The sequence below is a fragment of the Parambassis ranga genome, chromosome 17 (assembly GCF_900634625.1).
Source record: "Parambassis ranga chromosome 17, fParRan2.1, whole genome shotgun sequence".
NCBI classification, from domain to species: Eukaryota; Metazoa; Chordata; class Actinopteri; family Ambassidae; genus Parambassis; species Parambassis ranga.
This window is the reverse complement of record NC_041037.1, coordinates 12,126,398-12,147,588: the sequence shown is the minus strand read 5'-3', so window position 1 is coordinate 12,147,588 and position 21,191 is coordinate 12,126,398. Positions and strand designations below refer to the sequence as shown.

Below are 21,191 nucleotides of genomic sequence, written 5' to 3'. Positions count from 1 at the left end.
CAGACATCGATGACTTTGAATGAGCGATTCCGCATCCTGAAAGATCAGCGCACTGCCACAGCACACAGCAGCAAAGGGAACAGATTTGTTACCGTGGGTTAACCTGGCAAGGATAAAGAAAGAGACAGAGAGAGATGGACAGGCAGAGCTTCTCTGTCCTGCTTTGACCCACTCAGTGGACCCCAGGTCTGGATTGGGCAAGTCTGACCCACTGACTGACTGACTTTTACACATGGGAGGCAGGGGAACAGTACAATGTAATGCGCAGCTGTTCAAGTGTGCATATGTTAACGTTCCCATTCATTGTTCATATCATTGTACGGAGCTGTTTGTATTGTGGATATTCTGTACTGGGAAAGAAAAGAAGACAACTTCCTGTGTGGACGTTAACACTGTTATTAAGACAATGCTTTGATGTACTTCATTTCAGAGAACACTGCTGTGTTTGTGAGAGTAGTGTGTGTTTTTTCTTCTTTTTTTTTGGAAATTGTTTTTTTAATTTTGCTGAAATAAAAAAATGTCTGTAATGATTTGTTACTATTAGCACACAGACACTTCCCTGTTAAAGAGACAGTTCACCCCAAAATCAAATATTTATAAGTTTTACTGTGGCCTGCAAATATTCTGCTTATTTTAATGGTGTAAATTGTGTTTAGTGACGATTTCTGCCTCCAATATAACAAAACTTGGGACTGGTATTACACACCGCTGTCAAGAAGGATTTGACACGTTTTGTGTCATACTGCCACTAATTTAAAATGTCAGTATCCTCATCATAGCAGTTAATACGAATAAATAGTTTGTCGGGTCACAGATATACTTGATATACATGCTGATATACATGCTTTTTGTGTGAAGCGTCCCTTTACAGCATTTTAATGTAATGGTATTAATGTTTTGTTTCACTTTTCTAGCATTGTCCCTGTAGCTTTGTATCCTGTGTGGGTGAGAGGATGTGTTCACTTTGTAAACAGTAATTTGAGCTTCCAGAAATCAGCCCACATTTAAGGTGGTTTTTCCACTGACCAGTAAAAAAAAAAGGTTAGAAATGTTCACAGAGCTCGAAAATATTTTACAGTGTCTTTGTATGAATAAACTGGTTTCTATAAACATCCTAACAAAGGGAGGTGGACATATCATGGAATCTGAATATTGCTTTTATTTAAATACATTAAAATTTGCAATGTAACAAAACTATTGGCATATGAAATTCAAACACCATTTAAATGAACAAAACATGGCTCACTTCATTTTTCTGTGACTAGTGTCAGTAACACTAGGTTATTTTTTCCTCTGTCGACTCACCGCTCCACATCATTTCCCCCTTCCCCCATTTTACACTGTTCACAGACTATCTTACAATAAGAGTGCTGAATAAAAATGAGGTAAGAAAGTGGTTTGAAGATTACAGATCATGCAGAACATGCTGAACAGCAACAAAATATCCTGTGAAGGAAGAAGTAACAAAAAAAAAATACGTGTGCATTTCAATAAATCAATTTACACAGCTTTGCATCTTTGGTTACAAAGTATGTTGAAAGATTTCACAGCTTCTCCCCTCGGGAAAAACAACAGAGAAAAATTGAAGTATGGAGGGGGGTATGGCAATACTAATCCACTTTGATCCATCTATGAACAGAGGTTCATTTTTATCAACTGTTTTCTGCTGTAAGATTTGATGTCACCAGGTGCAGAGTCGCATTTCAAACACTCATAATACTTTATACTATATAAAAAAATGTACATTCAAACTGGATCTTGACTGGAGTTATGAATTGGCCATTCCAGCGTAAAAATCTTGAGTTAGTGTTAAACATCTGTCAGGACTCATTTTTGCCAGGGAAGTGCAGCCAATCTGTTCAAACACTGTAAAAGAAAATAATAGTCCGATGATCTTGGGCTGCTATTTAACAGGCGTCACGTAATTGTTCATTCTGAAAATAGCAGCCCTGTAATAAATAAAACACTTAACAGTAGAACTCAAAAGTTGATGTTGAACTTGATGGTAAAAGATGTAAAAGTAACGGCAGCATTGTGGCGCTCCAGAAAAAAAAAAATCATAATCACTCTCTCCCACTTCTTACTTTAGAACATGAAACAGCAAGGCTAAAAAAATTCCCCCTTTTACCCACTCAAATATTTCATTTAAAAAAATAATCACTCTCTTTTGACAATCAATCTCCGTCTCATCCTTTGCACGAGGCGAAACCCCCCCCTCACTTTACACTCCCACAGTCTGAGCAGGTCAGGTCGCAGGTGGGTTTGGCTCAGCCCTGGTCCAAGAAAAGATGTCTTCTCCACCAGTCAACAAATCCAGGAACACCCCAACCTTTCCTAATAGTCTCCACACTCACACGCTGTCTCTGTCCCTCTGTCCCTTTCCCTGTCTCTCTCTTCATGATTGCATTAACACTGGAAAGGCCCACAGTACAGATGCATACACTTACATTCCAACAGCAATTCACAGTCTCGCTTGTTCGCTAACCCACTGACACACTCACATTCAGACACACACACACACACAAGCACTGTACTTTGTGGTCAAGCTGGTGGCTAAGAAGACAAAGTTTTTTTTTCTTCTTTAAAATTTCACATAGACTAATTATAATAATTCGTAGAGCTCTTCTTTTTTCCGCCCTGTATGAAGCAGGGCAGATGCACTTCAAGCGGAGGTGACGTTGGGTTGCAGTTGTTGTTGCTGTGCGCCAGGATCAAGCTGAGGCTGAGTCTGGAGCTGCTGGGGTTTCGGGAGGTGCTGGAGTTGAGGGTGTGACAGCGGCTGGGGCTGGGGCTGAACTGGAAGTGGCTGCTGCGCCGGCAGCTGCGCCTGCTGCGGAGGCTGGCTGAGTCCTTGCTGGGGAGGCGTGGCGGCAGAGCTGGTGGTCGACTGGGCGGGCAGCTGAGACAGCTGATCACTGTTGGCCAGAGATTTCAGCACGGCATTCTCCCTCTCCAACACAGAGTTTCTCTCATACAGCTCCTTGATCTGCTCCTTTAAGACCTCCACCTCCTCGCGCACTGCATACATCAGATGGCTTTTCACCAGGTCCTGCGGGAGGAGAGTGCACGACATGAGATCTGCTACTGGGTCACTGTTACACAGAAGCTGATTTATCATGTTCTTGCAGCAAACATGGACAGGAGAGTGAAGCTCAAGGCTAAAACAGAGTCTAAATTCATTTTAATCTACATTACTTGAATTCAGCAGCACTGTGTTGCTTCTTTTCCATGCAAATCAACACCTGCTTTATATATGTATATATATATATATATATATATATATATATATATATATAATAAATTACTCACCATTGCCTGCTCAATTTTATTATCAATGGCAACAATGTTGGTTCCAGAGGCACTGCAACACAAAGAAAATACATAAGTTAAAAGAGTTAAAGGTCAGTTTCATGTCTGCAGAATCTGCACACTGTCCCAATCTGTGGGGGGAAGAAAAGGACGCCGGTGCTCAGTTGATCAAACTACATGCCATCAGTCAGTGCAAGAATGAAGGGCGTATCATACAAAATGGCCTGTCACCACTCCTGGTACATTATAGCTGCAATCTAGGTCACCTCATGTGAAGGAAGAATGAGAGAAGTTTGGCTGCAGGCAACACAGTAACAGGTCCAAATAATCCATCCTTTAGTCGAGGCTAAATTTAGCGTAGCTTTAAGTCTCACAAAACAGCTGCGTACGACCCTAGCAGAGTCGTGCGCCTAAAACATCTGGATTAAACGCAAAACTTTCCAATTAGTCCCGCGTGCAGAGCGGAGGCGGGGCCGTCCGCCATATACCTGCGGTGCGTGCGGTAAGAACGCAGCGGGTCCCCGGGGCAGCCCGGCGGCCTGTAGGAAAACGTGCACGGCATGGCGCTGCTGGTAGCGGAGGACAGGAGGTCAGCGGAGCGCACCGGAGGCGGTTAGGCTGGGATGAGCGTGACCACATTTAGAATAATGAAACATGAGGCGGCGGGTGGAGAAGTATGGGGAGATGACAGGAGGCGGAGACACGTCACTGAATGTATTTCTGGCTCCGCCCGCCTCACAGTTACTGTACGAGCGGCTGTAGAACACGTTGGAGATACTTCATACTATGGTTACAGAGGGGGAGTCACTGCAGTCACATCCAGCACCAACAGCAGCTCACAGCAAGCGCCAAGAAGCCCTGCACTAAACTTTACCATTGAAAATCTGACACAATGTAGTGGACTGATTATTTCCATCACTACCAACCTGAATTATGTATGAACCACATTTGTAAGAAAGTTAAATGGCCGGTTTCAGATAAGACGGTGTCAGCATTAAAGACTTGCTCCACCAGAGGGACATAAAGAGCTTATTTTCTCTGTATGCATCAGGCAGAACAGCATTTTGATTATTAAACTGTTTCTTCATGAAATGTTTGCCTCACAGCACCTGTTAAATTGCAGTTACTGTCTGTTCTGTCACAGAAACACCCACCTGATGCTTGCTGTTCAGGAGGCTGTGACCAACAGGACGCTGCCAGTCCTGGTCATTACTCAGGAAGAGGAAATGAAGTAAATTTGGACATAATGAACTTGTGATTTAAGGCCAGAAATGTGTTTTGAAAGGTCACTGTGAGTATGACACACAAATGTCATGTCCTTTGGATTTTTTCAAAATGACATTTATACTGATTAAAGAGACAGAAAAATGAAGGTGGGGCTGCTTTTCTAGCATCTGTCAGAACATACTGGTGTTTAAGGTTTTCTCCTGAAGGTCAATCTCCAGTTTGCCAGTAGTAGCCACATACTGTGCCAGCAGCCACTAAATTATTTAGATAATATTATCAAATTCTGTTTAATTCATCTCTGCTTGTGTTCAGTGAACATCTGTATCAATATATCTGAGATTTTAATCATATGAGCCGACACTAGTTTTTGAATTGTTAGTATTTGTTAATGTTAAGTATTGGCCTAACAATATATTATTACCTCAGCTTTATTATTATTGTGTAAGTGAATATCAGCTTCTTTCATACTTGGATATCAGTGCGTGTTAGGCAGATACTGTCCAGATTTACTCTTCGTTAGTCTCCCCTCTGGACAGGTTGTCTGAACAAGCATGGCGGATACAACTCGTAGTTTCCACACTCTTTATTTCACACAGACACACATACTAACTTTCAGCTGAACCATTAGAAACTTTCAGGAACTTTCAGAAACTTTCAGTAACTATTAGGAACTTTCAGAAACTTTCAGGTTGTAAACCTGCAATAAAACAAGGCTTTACTCAAGAAGAGAGGAAGACTCTACTTAACAAGAAGAAGAGAGCCTTCAGGTCTGGAAACAAGGAGGAGCTGCGGAGGGTGCAACACCTACTGAGAGACAAGCTGAGGGAGAGTCTGTAAAGTAAGGACTCTGGAAGCCAATCTCCAGCAAAATGTGAGGGAGGTGTGGTCTGGAAGGAAGAAGATCACAGGATGTGGGGGGGGGGGGGGGACTGACTGATGGCAGCAGGGAGAGAGCTAATGACCCACTTCAACAGTTTTAGCTCTCAGACCGCTTCTGTCTCCTCTATCTCTCCCCTGCTCCAACCACACCTCCACCCTCCCCCTCCAACCACCTCTCAGCTCTCCCCTCCTCCCCCTATGGTGAGACCTCTGGACCAGACAGGACTACAGCCTACCACCCTTCCCTCCTTTGACACTTCTCAAGCTAAACCAACACAAGGCTGCAGGCCCAGATGGCATCAGCCCCAGGATCCTGAGGACCTGTGCCAGCCAGCTGTCTGCAGTTCTCCAGCATCTCTACAACCTGAGCCTCAGCCTGGAGAGGGTGCCACTCCTCTCGAAGACCTCCTGCCTGGTTCCTGTACCTAAGAAGTCATCTCCATCTGGCCTCAGTGATTACTGCCCAGTTGCCCTCACATCTCATGTGATGAAGGTGCTGGAGAGGCTGGTGTTGGCTAACCTTAGGCCGCAGGTGAGATCTTCTCTGGACCCTCTGCAGTTTGCCTACTCCATTCCTGTTCACCTTATACACCTCAGACCTTCAGTACAACTCAGAGTCATGTCACTTACAGAAGTTTTCTGATGACTCTGCAGTTGTGGGGTGTATAAGTGGTGGACGGGAGGAGGAGTACAGGAGGCTGGGGGGTCAGCATTGCAGCCAGTGACACCAACAGACTGGACAAACTGATCAGGAAGGCCGGCTCTGTCATTGGCTGCAGACAAGAGACCTTTGAAGCAGTGGTGGAGAGGAGGACACTTAACAAACTGTTATCCATCATGGATAACCCCGACCACCCTCTCACACATAACACAGTACCTTAAACGTCCCACACCCACATTTGGAAATAAAGTTCTTCTACTGGAAAATCCTACAGGTACCTTTAAGAACAGGCTCTCCCTGAGAACAAGATGTTCCATTTGTTCCACACCATCCAATTTATGTGTGTGAGGCTGACGGAAGCACTTGCTCGGTTGTTATCAGCAGGTTGTGCTGAGGGAGGAATGTTCCCATACCTCTGCTGCTCTGAAACACTGTCACTCACATCCTATGTCCTGCCTTTGATCTCTGTCAGATCTGATGATGGCCAACATGAGCTACATGCCTGTACATCACACAATGAACAATGTAGATATGTTCAACAAGATACCCGCACTGTCACTCAACTTATACAAGTACATACACGCCCGTCAGCTTAAGTTATGTAACCAAAGGTTCCTAAGGACCAACAGCATATCAACTAGGACTTCCCCCCATTAAATGTATGTGTTTTTAAGCTGTCACACACAAACCCCCCTATAGTATATATCTATATCTCTCAGTCTATAACACACAGACGCTCACTGGGTTACACCCTTGTTGCTCCACCAGTGGCCTAAGACAGCACAGAAAACTAAGACATGCCACACAAACATATAGTTTCAAATAAAGATGATACTGTTTGGTTCCCAGTTATATATGAGGCTAATAAGGAGATCAAATGTTCAAGATGTGTTAAAATTGCTCTCGTGTGACAGCAATGAGACAAATGGGAGGGAAAAAAAAGTGCAATAATGACAGCAGCCATTCTAGAGTGTTTTTAAATCACAGACAGATCAGAAAATAAATTGCAGATTTCTCTCCAAATAAATTTGATTGTTAGTGCATACACATTTGGTCCATAAAGAGTAAAAAATAAAATTTCCCACAATGAAAATAGGTTTTTAAAGATCTTAAGATCCCTATTTGGAAAAGCTGTTTAAGCCATATTGTCATCAAAGCTTGTAGTTTCATGTCCTAATGAATGAGCATTAAATGGAGGATTTTCAGTGGAGGCAGCAGTAAGGTGGACTGAGACAAATGCAATCAAAGCAGAGGAGAAAAGGAGAGGAAAACACAAAACACCCATGTATGCTGTCAGTGGGACATGTGACAGGCCAGCTTTGTAACTATGGAGACTGGTAAACATCAATAATAGTCAGACTGATTTCATAATGACTCCAGGCAAGGCTTGGACTACGGACTGAACTTCGTCCTGGAGTCAAAGTGTGTAAGATGATTCTGTTCAGTCAGGATGGTTTGGGTGGCTACAATTGTACTATTCACACTGAAGCATGCAGGAATAACAATCAAGTCAGAACCATATTAGGACACCATCTGGTACTCAAAGTAGAACTTCCAAGAACAACTGGCACTGAGGGGGGGATTTTGGAAACCACAACATGGCTGAGTAGTGTTCTGGACCTCTGGTTAGAGCACTGCTCCTGACACACACGATCTTGCTCAAGCCTCTATTTCTCATGTCGAAGCCAAGAGCTGCAGCATTACAGTGCAAACCCTGCCTAACTACTGATGTATGTAAGGTCAAGCCTTGGAGGTTGACGGTTCGGGCTTTAAATGAAACACAATGCTAATGAGGGTTTGAACTTACTCTGCTACTGATTATGCAACCAACACTCCAGTAAACTTAACCCTGTACATGGTGGTGTACATAGGTTCTGTGTAAGGTTTGGTGGTCATACTGTACTAGCTATAAATAGAAATGTCAATAAAAAGTCCATTAGAGTCAGAAAAGTTTACATTTGCACTGAGCGTGGCCAAGTGAAGGAGTGGGGAGGAATAAATTACCTCTCACAATACTTGTCATTCCTTGCCTCTGGCAGAACTGCTGGCATATATTAGAGCAGTAGGTTTCTTTCAGCAACAAAGCTGTCCACTGCCTGCCTGAGACATGATAAGACAAGCAGCTCAGGATAGGAAGCCAGCGCGTAATGCCCAACGATAGCAGGTGCACAAGTCAATATTACCTGTCCATTTGTGATGCTGTAAACTTTGCTCATTAAAACACACCGTAATTCTTTATTTGGCTGCAGATATAAACTAACATGAGAACCAGTCACAGAGATGTCAATTTTATACTCAGCTGTGAATATATTGACTTTCAATTCAGACCTGGCAACTTCCACTGTTAATGTTACACTACTTTAAACAGCAGAGAATCAAATAGGGGAAATGCTAAAATGACAACCAAGAGAACATCAACACTCTGGGTGTAATTGTGAAGTAGCAGTTTATATTTTATTAACTACAGCCTTTTCACATCATCAGAAAACACTTAGCTGCTTTCTTTACCTAGCTGGTTAGCATTCTCACTTAAGATAGTGTCTAGTGCTGCACTATAATGGCTTATTTCATCCCAACCCTTTGACATTTTTGACATCCTGTTTATTTGGTGTTTGCTATTTCTTTCAACTAACAATCTTACAAACTGACAAACTGATGCTTTAAAGTAAAATGTGCATAAAAACCGCCAGAAACAGGTGCAAAGTGAGCCATGCTGATGCCCCATGGAGGAACTCCTTACAACATGCTCCTCTGCAATGCAGCTGAAAAGCTGGTACCTCATTCTTTACACACTTACTTACTAATATAAATATAAATGTAAGACTAAGGTCATTGGAAGTAATTGTTACGTCAGTGTTTGGTGAGATGCACTGTATATTTTAGCAGCGTTACAGTGTCACCGCCTCTTACATGACTTCACCTGCTTCCTGCAGATAAATAATCTGTGGCTAATCTGTGGATAAAATAAATCTGAATTAACCAGATCAATGCCAAACAGCTATCATCAATATCCACCAAACACAGCACTCACACAGCTCTGGTTATCTGTTGCTTCCATGGAAACAAAAGCAGTCCTTGGCCACAAAGCTCATTCACAACAACACCACTCAAAAAAAAAAGTGAAGCATGCCGCTCTTAACATCACCACTCGTGCCACATCTTACAATGTTGCTGCCTATTGTTTAGAGTGGGAATTACCTGCACTACAAAGACGGTCACTGTTTGCCTGATGCCAACAAAATGTTGCTTTGCATCTAAACCAAAGAATATACATGTTTGTAAATGTGTAGTTCCCTAAGGGGCTGGTGACAGTGTGTCAGCTGTATATTTCTCTAAAAACAGTTTCATTTCCTGCCTTTAAGATATGGTTTCATGTGCTTCTCTTTTTATTTTTGTAAATGGCACCACAAAAAATGGTCAGCTGCTTTGGCAGCATTCCCTCAAGCTTTACATAGCCTACTATACTATTGTTGATCAATAAGAGTACCATGATTCATTAAGCGTGCATAAATGAAACAGTGACACAGAGGTGAGATAACTTCAGAAGCCTGAGTTTACTTGGGTGGTTAATTACATCCTGTGTTATGGACAGCATGCACACACTCTGAAAGCAACACATTTTAGTATTAATGGTATCATTTTCATAGCTCTGGCCATTTACTGTAAACACATATTCTCTGCTTAACAAATGAGCATCACCAGAATAGAGTCCAGTACTGTAAACAACGTAAGCTGTCAGGTGACAAGTGATTAGAACCAAAAAAACTATTCAAAATGTCAGGTTACAGTTACACTGCCCTAATAATCATGTCATTACATGTTATTAGAGATTTTCACAACTGCATTAAGTGTTTTCAGTATTTAAGAGAGTAAAATATTGTTTTATCTGAAAAAGGACATGTTGATATAATTGATTTTTTAGCATTAAAAAAAACATTTCATATACAGACCCACCTTTTTACTCTCATGAACACCAGCTCTACTTTATATTCAATCTATGGTAATTGGAAATGTCAGTGGTATTCATGTAGTTATTTACACTTTTCTTCATCCACCTTTACCTTTAAATCTAAAGATCAAATCCAACTGAAAAGATTGAAAAAACAATCGTTTCTCTAATTGGGATAAACCAGATTATAATCTGATTAACTGTCTGACTGCTTGCATTGCTTGCCCTATTGGACTCTGTTCTTTTTTTGCGAACCAGGATTTCTGTAGTTGAGCAGTTACAGGAGACTACAGAAATGGTGGCCAAAACTATGTAAGTGAAACTCAGCGGCAGTGACAAGAAAGAACAGAATGTTTAAGTGACAAAGACAATTTATTATGTCACACATATACACCACAGGACACCACAACACTAAAGAGAAGTTGAGGAAAAATAACAGTAAGATGTTGATAGGCTCTATTGGCCAATCCTGCACTTGCTGCCAGGCTTTGTTTCCAAACTGAATCCATGCACGTGGGGAAAGCAAAGCTCAGTGCTACTGAACACTGCACACACATTGTTACACTCTTGCAGGCCCATCCAGTCCAATCCAGTATAGTACTGTACCTATCACTGTGGGCCTTTGAGTCTCTTAATCTGCTGCCAGACTGGAAGGCCTGGTAGAAAGCCTTGGAAGGGTTCCTGTGTCGACCACATTTCGGGAAAAGAGAAGAGACAGAGACAGTGAAGAGCTGAAACTGTAAAAGGAAACTCAAGTTTGATTCCTAGAAATATTGGCTTACGCAACTCCATATTCCCATCAGGAAATCTGAATGCAGTCAACATGGACAGAGAAATGCTTCTCAGGTGCCAATATAACAGGACATAGTATACAGAGCGTAGCAAAGAGGCTCAAGAAAGGGAGTCGAGAACACAGGAATGTATTTTCAGAGGTGAGGACAGCTTCATAAACTTTAAGAGCCCCCAGCAAGGCACTTACCTCTGCTGTGCAGCGCACTACTCATGCCATAACTCTTGGTTTTAGGCAAAAATAATCATTCTCAGTTGTTAGAGACCCCCCCTGTCTACATAATAGTAGGTCTCTTGAATATGCTTCAATGTGTTTAAAACTAGAAAGCTGTTTCCAAATTAATCAGCTGGAAATCTTTTGACATAAGAGAAGCAGAACTGAAGAAGCCACTCGGGGGAGTGTCGAAAGGTCTTAAAAAAAGTCCTTGAAACCAGTTGCCTTGATTTAAACTCTTGGACATAACTATGACCTGGATGAATGAGAGCATCCACAGAGACATAAGAGAAAGTTTGCATATCCATAGGTTCAGACACTTAAATGAAAAGAAATTATATATGAAAAGAAAAAAAAAATAAGACAGACAAATTATTATTCAAAGCAGAATCAGAGGAAGAAACAAAAGGGGATCTAATACCTGCATTAGGAAATAACCAGTTCATTCTCAGGGGTATATCTATATTTACAGTTTTGGTCTAAATAACAACACACTGTGAGATTTAACATTATTTCCCATATCCCTGTTGGTTTGGTTAGCTACTAGTACACTGTGTTCTATGTCGAGGGATGTATGTCGGGAAGGGGAAAGGAAACCCCCATGTTGACCTCTACATGCACAAACACACACTCTCTCTTCATCTACTCCCAGTTCATGCTTTTCAAAACTAACTGCCTCTCCCACATTCACACAAATGTAAAAGCACATCGACATAAGCGTATACACACAAACGAATAAGCCAGAGTTACACACTCGCAACACAGGGGAATGAGGAGTTGATTTACAGCATGTGTGTGAATATTATAGCAGCCAAGGCTCTTTTCCTAGAAATCTCTGGCACAAACTCCCTTTGTCACATTACCTCATGACTAAACACTCTCCCAAACCTCCTCCTATGGCTCTGCTTAATATTACTTTGTGGGCATCGGTGCAAAAATGGTGCAAACGTGTGGCAGGCATATGCCTCCGCAGAAAGCCTCTCTATTTCAGCTACGGGCTAAAGTCAAGGAGGATAGATGATTAGGAGTCCTCTTCATGAATGAACTAAGAACTAGAAGAGTCATCATTCCCTGTTTTTAAGTGGCACACTTGCCTCAAAAGCACTCTTTGTAGGCCAAAAATGCAACATGTCAATATCCATTTATGAAAGCCCCTCTTTGTAAACCAACCACTCAATGTGTTCAATGGTGAAAGCGCAGTCTACGACCATAAACCAGACAGAAAAAAGGGAACACATAACATAAAAAAATCTTACTCCCCCCAGTCGAAGTACAAAGCTAACCTGACAAAAAAAACAGGGTTACACATGCTCAAGCTGCCCTACAGCAAACGTATGACCTGGCAACAGACAAAAATACCCTTTTGGTACATTTTTGCTGGTTGATGTCACACATCCAGGCTGGAGCATGACGCATGTTTTTTTTCTTCCCTTCTTTTTTTGTGAACCAGCAGCCATGTCACAGGTTCAGTTTTACAGTGCTGAACCTCTCAATAACCCAGCAAACTCAACAAGCATGTGAGAAACCCACAGTAGCCCCAAATGACGACCAAAGTGAACAGCTTGTGTTAGACAGAATGTAAGTTTTTACTTCATGCCATCAAGGTGTTACAAAGATATTCTGCCTTACCAAAAGTCCTGCCTATGGTAGACACGCTATGTGAAAACCATAAGCACTGCAAACTGGCGGACAGGGGCTGCTAAGGTTCCAGTGCAAAGCCTTCCATTCAACTCTACTTAAAGTGATTGCTGTAGTGTGGTGTCGAGACAGAAAAGAGCACTAGGGGATTACTACCATAAGGCACGAGACAGACAGGTAGAGTAATTGGGAGGTGCAGAAGGAAGAGAGAGAGGCTAGAAGAGGGTGTTGAAAGCTCTCACTGTTGGTGCTCATGAGATTCCAGGTTCTCAGCAACATCCATACATCTGCCACGGACCAGAAGTAGGTCAAAACTATTTAGATTTCAGTGGCCCGTGGGAGTTTATTTCAGCAGGTTCTGGGTTGTAGTCAAGGGAGAAGGAGTGCACGAAAGACCACAAGCAACTGCAGGGCTGCCAGAGAAAACTGAAAGTTGCCATGCCAGAGTCTTGCTAACATACATCAGATTGTACAAACCTAGTTGAACAAACCTGGGGTATCAAGGTTTCAAGAACTATCTGGTATAAAACAAAAATGAGGTATAGAGATACTGACAGAAACGGTTTAATAGAGAACAAGGATTAAACTGAAACTCACTATTGAAGTTATGTGTTCAAGGTGAACCGTTTCTTTCACTACTGCATAAAAACACAAAAATATTATTTCATAAGGTCAACTTTGTTTAGCTGTTTGAAATAAGAACGTGCGTTATATGTGTATGAAATTCTTATGTTCTAAGTTACAGAATACATTATAAATTTAGGACCATTCTTGGCTCAGCCTGAGGAATCGGAGCTAGGCTAAATTATCTTGGAGACCAAGAACGTGTTGTCGACCCTCTTTGATTATAAACCAGTGTATTTCAAGGTTGCTGAGTAACCAGAGAGACAGAGTTCCTAGTTTCTAAACAGATGACCAAAGCTAGCTAGCTGACTAACATAGTTAAACACTGGTGCTGGTTTTCCACATCAGAGAACACTGAAAAGAGAGAAGTGACTTTGGGCAGACATTGCGTTGCTGCTCTGAATGTGTGGTGAATGCACCTCAATAATAATTTATGACTTATACCATGTCTCTGAAGAAGGGAGTGGGAAAAGTCAGCACATGCTTTGGAGAAAGAGATCTGGCCTTTTTTACATATCATCCAAATGCTTTGCAGCCCTGTATGCCTCCAATACAACATAAACATCAAACATATAGTCATCGACAAGCTGCAAGTTTCAAGACTCAAAATAATTCTTCTTGTCAATTAGGGAGTCTCTTCACAAAAACACACAAATGTGCTAAAATAACTTGCAGTTCAAGAGTTTAGTTCCTGATATCATAATACTCCCTACTCATTTTTAAAAATCTTAGCAACCCTGCACTTCAAGTGGACTAAAATAACTGACAGCAGTCATGACAGGAATTACCTTTAGGGTTGCTGCAAAAACAAGCAGGTAACCAAGTGATCAAAGAAGGAAGCTGATCAAAGGAGATATGTTTACAATAGCTGTCATTACCACTGTCATTAATATTAAATAACTGCAATAATTTGGAGGTGAATACAGCTGGTGATGACTGAAGAAAAGTCTACAGACATACAGACTACTAGTGTCAGTCAAATGACAGAAGACATATTTCTTTAAAAAAAAAAGCGCTCAAAGGTTGAGGTTAGCCCGGGGTCACAAAGGATGAACAGCTTGACAAGTATACATAGAAATGCATACCGTACATAGCAAGTGATTAAGAGTTCAGAGCAGAAAAAGAATAGTAATACTACTTTTACTATAACTATAATATTACCTAATCTAAAATAATTATCTAATTATTAGTTACCTTTTTGATACTGTGTGCTGCTGTTATACTGCTAATTTCCCTACTGTGGGACTAATTGAGGATAATCTTATCCTAAATGCATTAGTAAAGGCAAAAGATGCCCAGCGAAATAAAAAATGCGTTGACTTCTACCTTAGTGAGGCACTCTGGATAAAATGTGCCCACCAAATGTCATATGATATGACCAGAGAGCCCCACTGCGGAAGCGGGGAGTGAGCTAAGGAATATTAAATGAATAGAAGGTGGAGAGCAGTGTGAGGGGCTCCGGCTGAAAACAGGATACAGCAGTAAACCAGAGGTCAGAGAGGCAAAGGAAAGACTATGTGGCACATGTTGTCCCTAATGTGTCACATACACGGCCACACTTCCACCACAAAAATGAGATAATCTGGAAATATCACTCTTCCAAAAGGTATTGCCTCACCACGTGATCTTCTTCAGCCAGTGTCCCCACCCACTACACGGATACTTGTTCAACAAGCCATCCCCTCAAAGACACACCCCTCATCCACCCACACAAGCAATCTCAGTTCACAGGGGCAGTAACTGCATCGCAGGCCCGCACTCCTCTACCTCCTAAGGAGCCTGATCTTACGTAAGCTCCCTTTATGTGAGGACAATAAACTTTACCTCCCACTGCATGTGTTCAGTCACATACACACCACAATACAGATACAATATGTATGAAAACACTTCACCAAAATAGAAACTATGTGAGTCAGCATGTATATTATGACAATTTACTAATGTCTTGGAACGTCAGTGTCAGTGGTTGGATCTTCAGCCATGTGGGAAACATTAAACTGAGCACACTATATTCTTAGTATGAGAACATCTAGTCTTTGGTTTAATGTATGCAGGATCTTCATTGTTTCACGTTGCAGGAAAAACGACATGGCTGAATGAAGTTATGAGCAAACTACCAAAGGTTTAAAGAGTCTTTTCTGGTTGTGCAAGCTGTGTAAACTCCACCACCCTCTTAAACATGCAGTCAAACCGATTAGCTATTAGCTACTGAGGTAGTCAATTTGTGGAGATGTATTTCTGCTGTGTATCGGAAGAGACAGTGCAAATGTAGAAATTAAGCAAGAGACGACACAAAAAAATCTGGGGGAGGGAGGAGTGGGGGTGTGTCAAGCATAGCTAAAATGCCTGCTGCAGAGAGGCACAGCAAGTTCCACTCTGCAGCTTCCTCCACTTCTTTTGAGCATACCACAGTTGCAGCAGCAAAGGGATGTCATTCAGCACTTCATCTGAACATGAACAACTGTCAGACCTTGTCTGTCAGTCAATCAGTTGGGTAGTTGGTACAAAGCAGCAACCACATTGATGCGGCAACAGACAAAAAAAATGAACAATCATGAAGCAGGAGCTGCAGCCACAACTCTGAATGACTTACAGAGAGACAGTGGCCACACAGAGATCGTTTTCCTTTCAAAAACGTTTTCCGTAAATTGTTCCGCATTGTTTCAGTAGATGTGTGCATCTACATGTATCCCCACAAAATTACTGAGAACACTGTAGTACTTATGCCAGGCCTACGCGTGGCGCTGTAACGCTACCACAAACACAAAGCCAAAAGCAAAAAAGAAGACATGTGGCATGCACAGAAAGTTGTGTGATGTTAACATGGATCTAAAAACTTAGTAGTTATTGTCCACTTGCTGCTCGCTGTGGTAGTGGAGCAGAAGATTTTGTAAAAGCACACAAGTACAGTAACATATACACATAACAAGTTCAGTAGTTGGTTGTTGTCGGAGTGCTCGCATGCAGGTTAAGGGAGAGGTGGAGCTGTGGCGTCATCGTTTCAGAAAAGTTGCATATTTGGCATACACACAGAAACATGGAAATAGCGTTTTGAAATGTACACACTCTGAGACCCAGTTTCAAAAATTAGTGTTTTCGAACTCCTAAAACTTCTGCGGATATGCCTGCGCTCGTCTCACGGGGCCTGTGGACAGGGCCTGTGGAGGTCTACTTCAAGTAGGTGTGTGTTTACACATGTCTAAATGCCCTAAAGTGAACAGACAGTAGTTTAGCCCGAGCTTGCATTGCAAAAGAAAAGGACCATAACTTGACTAAAAGCACAGTTGGTTGACACACCCCACTGTCAGGTCTCTTATCGGCAGAACAGGGGCACAGTGGAAACACTACTGCTCAATGTCTGATAGGGCTTGGCTGTCGTAAGAGACCCCTTGTCTTATCAGCCTGAGAGCTGGGTCTTCTCACAAGTACAACAGGGGCGTCCATAAACACTGCCTAAACTGAGATGCATTGTCACAGTGACTGAAATGATATTATGGTATTTAACTGGCTAAAAGAGAAAATATTTCCAAACTAATTCAATGGTAATTGTTACAAATGAACAAAGAAATCATGTGAGGAGGAGAATATGAATTTGACAGAATAAAATTGTAGGTACTTCCTAACACTAGGAGCACGAGACAGATTTGACCTGATAATCACCTCAGCCATCAGATACAAACAGTGCCTGCAGTTACTGGAGGTATTTTAGGTCCTGATCTAGTTTGCATAGCAAATGCACAGCTTTATAAAACATATAAACAATAATAAATAAAAAAACATTTATGATTGTCTGGTGCACAAACACATTATTAAAGATATCATTACCCTCACAGGAACAGAAATTACAAATAACTGGTGCCCTTCCTGTGTAAAATCAGGATGCCCTACTGTATAGCTTGATGTAAACCTAGATAGAAATAGATTTAATTGACTCTGCAACAACAGCGATTGATTCACTACCATTTTTTACAATTACAATTATCCCTCTTTCTGCCTCAGTCAGCTCATTGGTCACTTCTCTGCACTGCACAAATTTAGTGGACACTCTGAACTATAACAAATACAGAAAATTGGCACAGCATTTTGGCAGTGTAATTACAGAGTAACACAGACACACATGCACTGCATACATGCTCACAATTGTGTAGATTTGTTGCATAGGCTACGTCCTATTTCCAAGTATAAGTTTATCAAACATTACTTACAAAATCCACTGCAACATTACACTTAAGATTACAGCACCGAAAGCACTTCACTCCAGTATCACTGCACTAACAACAACATTAACAACCACAGTAATATGAGGAATAAATCACATTAATATCAGCAGCTGTAATGAAGATTTATCTCAGTTTAGTCAGGAAAGACTCCCTGCACCTTAAATCAGTGACACATAATAACCAACTATGTCTGCCCAATACCAAAAGTACACACCGTGAGCTGAATCATTTTCAAAAAAGTAGGACCCGCATTGTGCAGCCTGCATATCCTGTCTGCTCTACATTCCGGTACATCTAGAAGACTGTGAATGCAAACCACTGAGATTTCAGTCACTGTATCATTTCCGTTCATGCATGCCATCTACTACAACCGAAAGAGAGATGCATCTGGAAGGGAAACACACCACTTTTTGTAGCCGCTTTTTCTGTATTTACTACATCACCCTAACGAAATAATGACCATATTTGTATGAGAGAAAGTACTTTCTGGAGCTGGAACTAACTTACTAAAAAGGTCAAGCATGTAGCCTGAGGCTGACAGAGCACTAAGCTAACTCTGTGCACAACAGAAACTAGCACCTCATCTGTAATGTTTGCAGCCAAAGCCATCTCCTCAGAATGTCCTAGAGGGTTATAGTAAATGGTTGACATTAGACCTGCAACAAAATTGTCCCACACAGAGTCATACAATCCAAATATACACCCTTACACACAAGGAATCACACTATTACAGGAGTCATGTGTGTTTAACAAGTTGCTGCTTGTGCTGGTGGAGCCATGGGTGCCTCAAATGAGCCACACATAGTTCTTTAGGCCCTAATAAGAAACAACAAACATTATATTTCCTTCCTGTGAGCAACTACTCTCTTCCTTCAATGCACTCCCCACCCTCATACCTCCTGAGGGAAAAACCCAGTTTCTCCTGCTAGCTCAATGCCCAGCACTCAGCACTGTAGTTTGTTATGGCTTTTCTTCTTCCTGTGATCCCAGAAAATGTATCTAAAGACAATTTTCACCCTAGGTGTACACTAAAGCAGGCACAGTTAGGCCTTATACAGTCCTAATATGAATGTTTAATTTGTGTTCATTATCAGTAATGCTGCATAAGAATGATGATGTTGTAAAGCCCACCAAAGGAACATAAAGAAAAAGAAGCCTGTTACCTGTCCTCCTCCCCGTCAACAGGTATGTGGATTCCAAATAAGCTGTTGACAGTAGGAGTGGTGAGCTGCAAGCTCTCAGGCATGAGGGGTTTCACCGGTTCCTTTCCAGAGACAACAGGAGACTGTGCGTTGATGAGTCCTTCTGACTTCCTTCCACCCATACCCTCCACCTGTCCGAATCCAGTCATTGCAAAGCCTTGCATCCCCAAAGCCACTGGAATCTTGCTGTGGGGTATTTGACCCGGAGGCAGACTAGAGGTTGTCACATTTGGCATGGTTGCACTGGAGGCACTGGGCACAGCAGTGGGCACAGTGGTGGGAACACTGGAACCCACTGAGATGGCAGGCACATTTTGTACACCAGAGGATGTGGGGTGGCCATGGGGTTGAGGCTGTCCAGCAGCAGGATATTGACCCATGGTCTGCTGCTGCAGAGCAGATCCACCAATCATTATGGAACCTCCAGCACCTCCTATCCCCACAGTCTGCTGCTGCAAGACAACCGGAGCAGGCTGTCCAGCAGGTACAGATCCCCCGCCTGCACTGGCAACTTCTACAACCTGACTTATCACAGAAGGTCCTCCAGTAGCTGGAGGCATGACCGATGTGGGTCCTTGTGCCACAGGTTGTGCCACTGCAGACACTGGGATGGGCTGGCTTGTGGCAAGTCCTGGTGGCATGGAAGTAGGATTTTGCTGCTGATAGTACTCAGCCTGGCTCTGCATCAGTCCAGACGTCTGATTGCTCAGATGGTGGCCCACCGAAACCTGTTGCTGCTGCTGCTGCTGCTGCTGAGAGGGGTAAACACTGGGCTGTGCTGATGGAGGCATGATGGGGGACTTCTGTATCTGGACACCAGCCTGAGGTGAGCCATTTTGTCCAACTGGCAGCACATTCTGGGCAGCAGGAGGCTGCAGTGTTCCTACTGCTGGCTGAGCTGGGACAGCTGCTGGCTTGATACTGGAGAAAGTACTGTGTGTGGCCGACCCACTAACACCATGCTGCCAGGCGCCATAGTTTTGATTGAGGATTTGCTGCTGCTGCTGCGGTAGTGTCTCCACTGGATGCATGCGGGTTGAAGAGCTGGAAGCATCTGTCATAGAGCCTAGGCCCTGACCAGAGTGTGTTGCTGAAGCAACCACAGATACTGATGTAAGTCCGAGCCCACTGTCTCTGTCTGCAGCAGGGTCCAGTGTTGCGCTGGCATGTCGTATGCTATCTACAGTCTTATTAACAACAGAGCTCTCAGAGTCTTTCTCATAAAACTCTGTACATGTCCACCTGCCTCTTCGAAAGGGTTCTCCAGTACCATGATCGAGTTTAATGACCCTGAACCGTGAAGTGCAACTCACCGTGGAGGCAGCAGGTGGGGGAGCTGGACTGGTCACTGCTGCAGGTTGGGATGTGTTTACTGACACACTGGTTGTTGGTGCAGATTGCTGCTGTACTGTCCCAGGCTGTGTGATAAGGGATACACCCGGTGTAACGCCAATCCACGGCCAGTCCCCGGCAGCACCTTGACTTGAGGCAGACACTCCCACTTTTCTGAATTCGCCAACGGGATTGCCTGACTGCGCAGACATCTGACTGATTTGAGGTACGTTTGATGAAATACCTGCTGCCTCTGCCTCTCCAACATTATTCAGGGCTTCTTCTGATGAACTTCTGTCACACGCAGGCTCGTACTCAGCCCGTGACATGTCGTAGATTTCTGAGGACACGTCTTCAGTTCGCGACTCGTCTGGGTCATCCAGACTCTCCGTGTCGTCCGCAGCACCTACAGCCGCCACCTGGGCCTGAGTCACACTTGTGATCTGAAAGCAGCTCTTTTTCTTGGCCGGCATTTTCGACATGTTGACAGCCCGATTCCAAGTTCCGTGTGGCTATGTTTATCTTCCGTCAAAAAGGGACGAGCAGGTTGCAGCTTTTAAAAGCTTAGATCATCATCAGCAGACTTGGATGTGTTTCTCACGATACCTAACTGTAATCAAGATGAATCTGCGCCATCCTCTTCCTCTCTCGGTCTCCTGTTGCGTTTCAGAGGCTCTTAACTCAACTTCGTCTATTCGGCTTTAGACACCGATATCAGCAGCCTGTAAGATGATTGATCCAGAGCTTTCGGTCAGTCCGGACCGGCCTGCTAGTGTCCCGGTTGTCCAGTTGTCACACGGCCGTTGTCGCAGAGTGTGTTACCCAGCTAAGGGAGCTACTTTAGGCTGAGGAGGGCCCGCAGCCCTCCACTCACTGAGCTAGCTAACAATTCAAGCCAACTGGCTGCTGCACACTCCCCCTACGTCGGAACAAGTATGTGAGACATCTTCCCGAAAGCAGTCCTCAGTACGCTCTCACCGCACCACTCAAAGTCAGTCGCTGGCGACGCCTGTTTTGAAGCGGACTGTGGCGGAGGGAGAGAGACGCTCCTAAATATCAAGCTTAAAACAAATGATAATCTAAACAGCGCCTACAGTTACCTCCCTCTCTTCAGACACTCTTGACAAGATGGCTATGTTGTGTGCAA

General features: G+C 43.0%; 2 protein-coding genes across 5 annotated transcripts in view; one reads left to right on the top strand and one right to left on the bottom strand.

The window, feature by feature from the left end:
- si:dkey-17o15.2 (UAP56-interacting factor) overlaps positions 1-1,157 on the top strand; it is a 4,157-nt gene extending 3,000 nt beyond the window's left edge. For 2 of the 3 annotated variants that reach the window (XM_028426645.1, XM_028426646.1), the window contains exon 9: positions 1-1,157. In XM_028426645.1, the coding sequence (XP_028282446.1) occupies positions 1-102 (102 nt within the window). In that variant the 3' untranslated portion in view covers positions 103-1,157. The other variant, XM_028426647.1, reaches the window with a different exon arrangement.
- LOC114449205 (TSC22 domain family protein 2-like) lies at positions 1,142-21,191 on the bottom strand. 2 transcript variants are annotated; one of them, XM_028426640.1, is made up of 4 exons: positions 18,674-21,191; positions 10,632-10,706; positions 3,310-3,361; positions 1,142-3,049 (listed from the first exon to the last, which is right to left on the bottom strand). In XM_028426640.1, exons 1-4 carry the CDS (start codon positions 20,524-20,526, stop codon positions 2,663-2,665), a joined length of 2,367 nt encoding a protein of 788 aa, XP_028282441.1. In that variant the 5' UTR covers positions 20,527-21,191; the 3' UTR covers positions 1,142-2,662. The 2 variants fall into 2 exon arrangements, with proteins under 2 accessions (XP_028282441.1, XP_028282442.1); XM_028426641.1 differs by lacking the exon at positions 10,632-10,706.

Bases quoted from the DNA above. Each gene is read 5' to 3' on its own strand.
- LOC114449205 (XM_028426640.1), bottom strand. From the start codon at position 20,526: ATGTCGAAAATGCCGGCCAAGAAAAAGAGCTGCTTTCAGATCACAAGT. The intron at 10,707-18,673 runs GTAACAGGCTTC...TGGTCGACACAG, and splicing joins GTTGACGGGGAGGAGGACAG to GAACCCTTCCAAGGCTTTCT. The intron at 3,362-10,631 runs GTACAGTACTAT...TTTGTGTTGCAG, and splicing joins TCAAAGGCCCACAGTGATAG to TGCCTCTGGAACCAACATTG.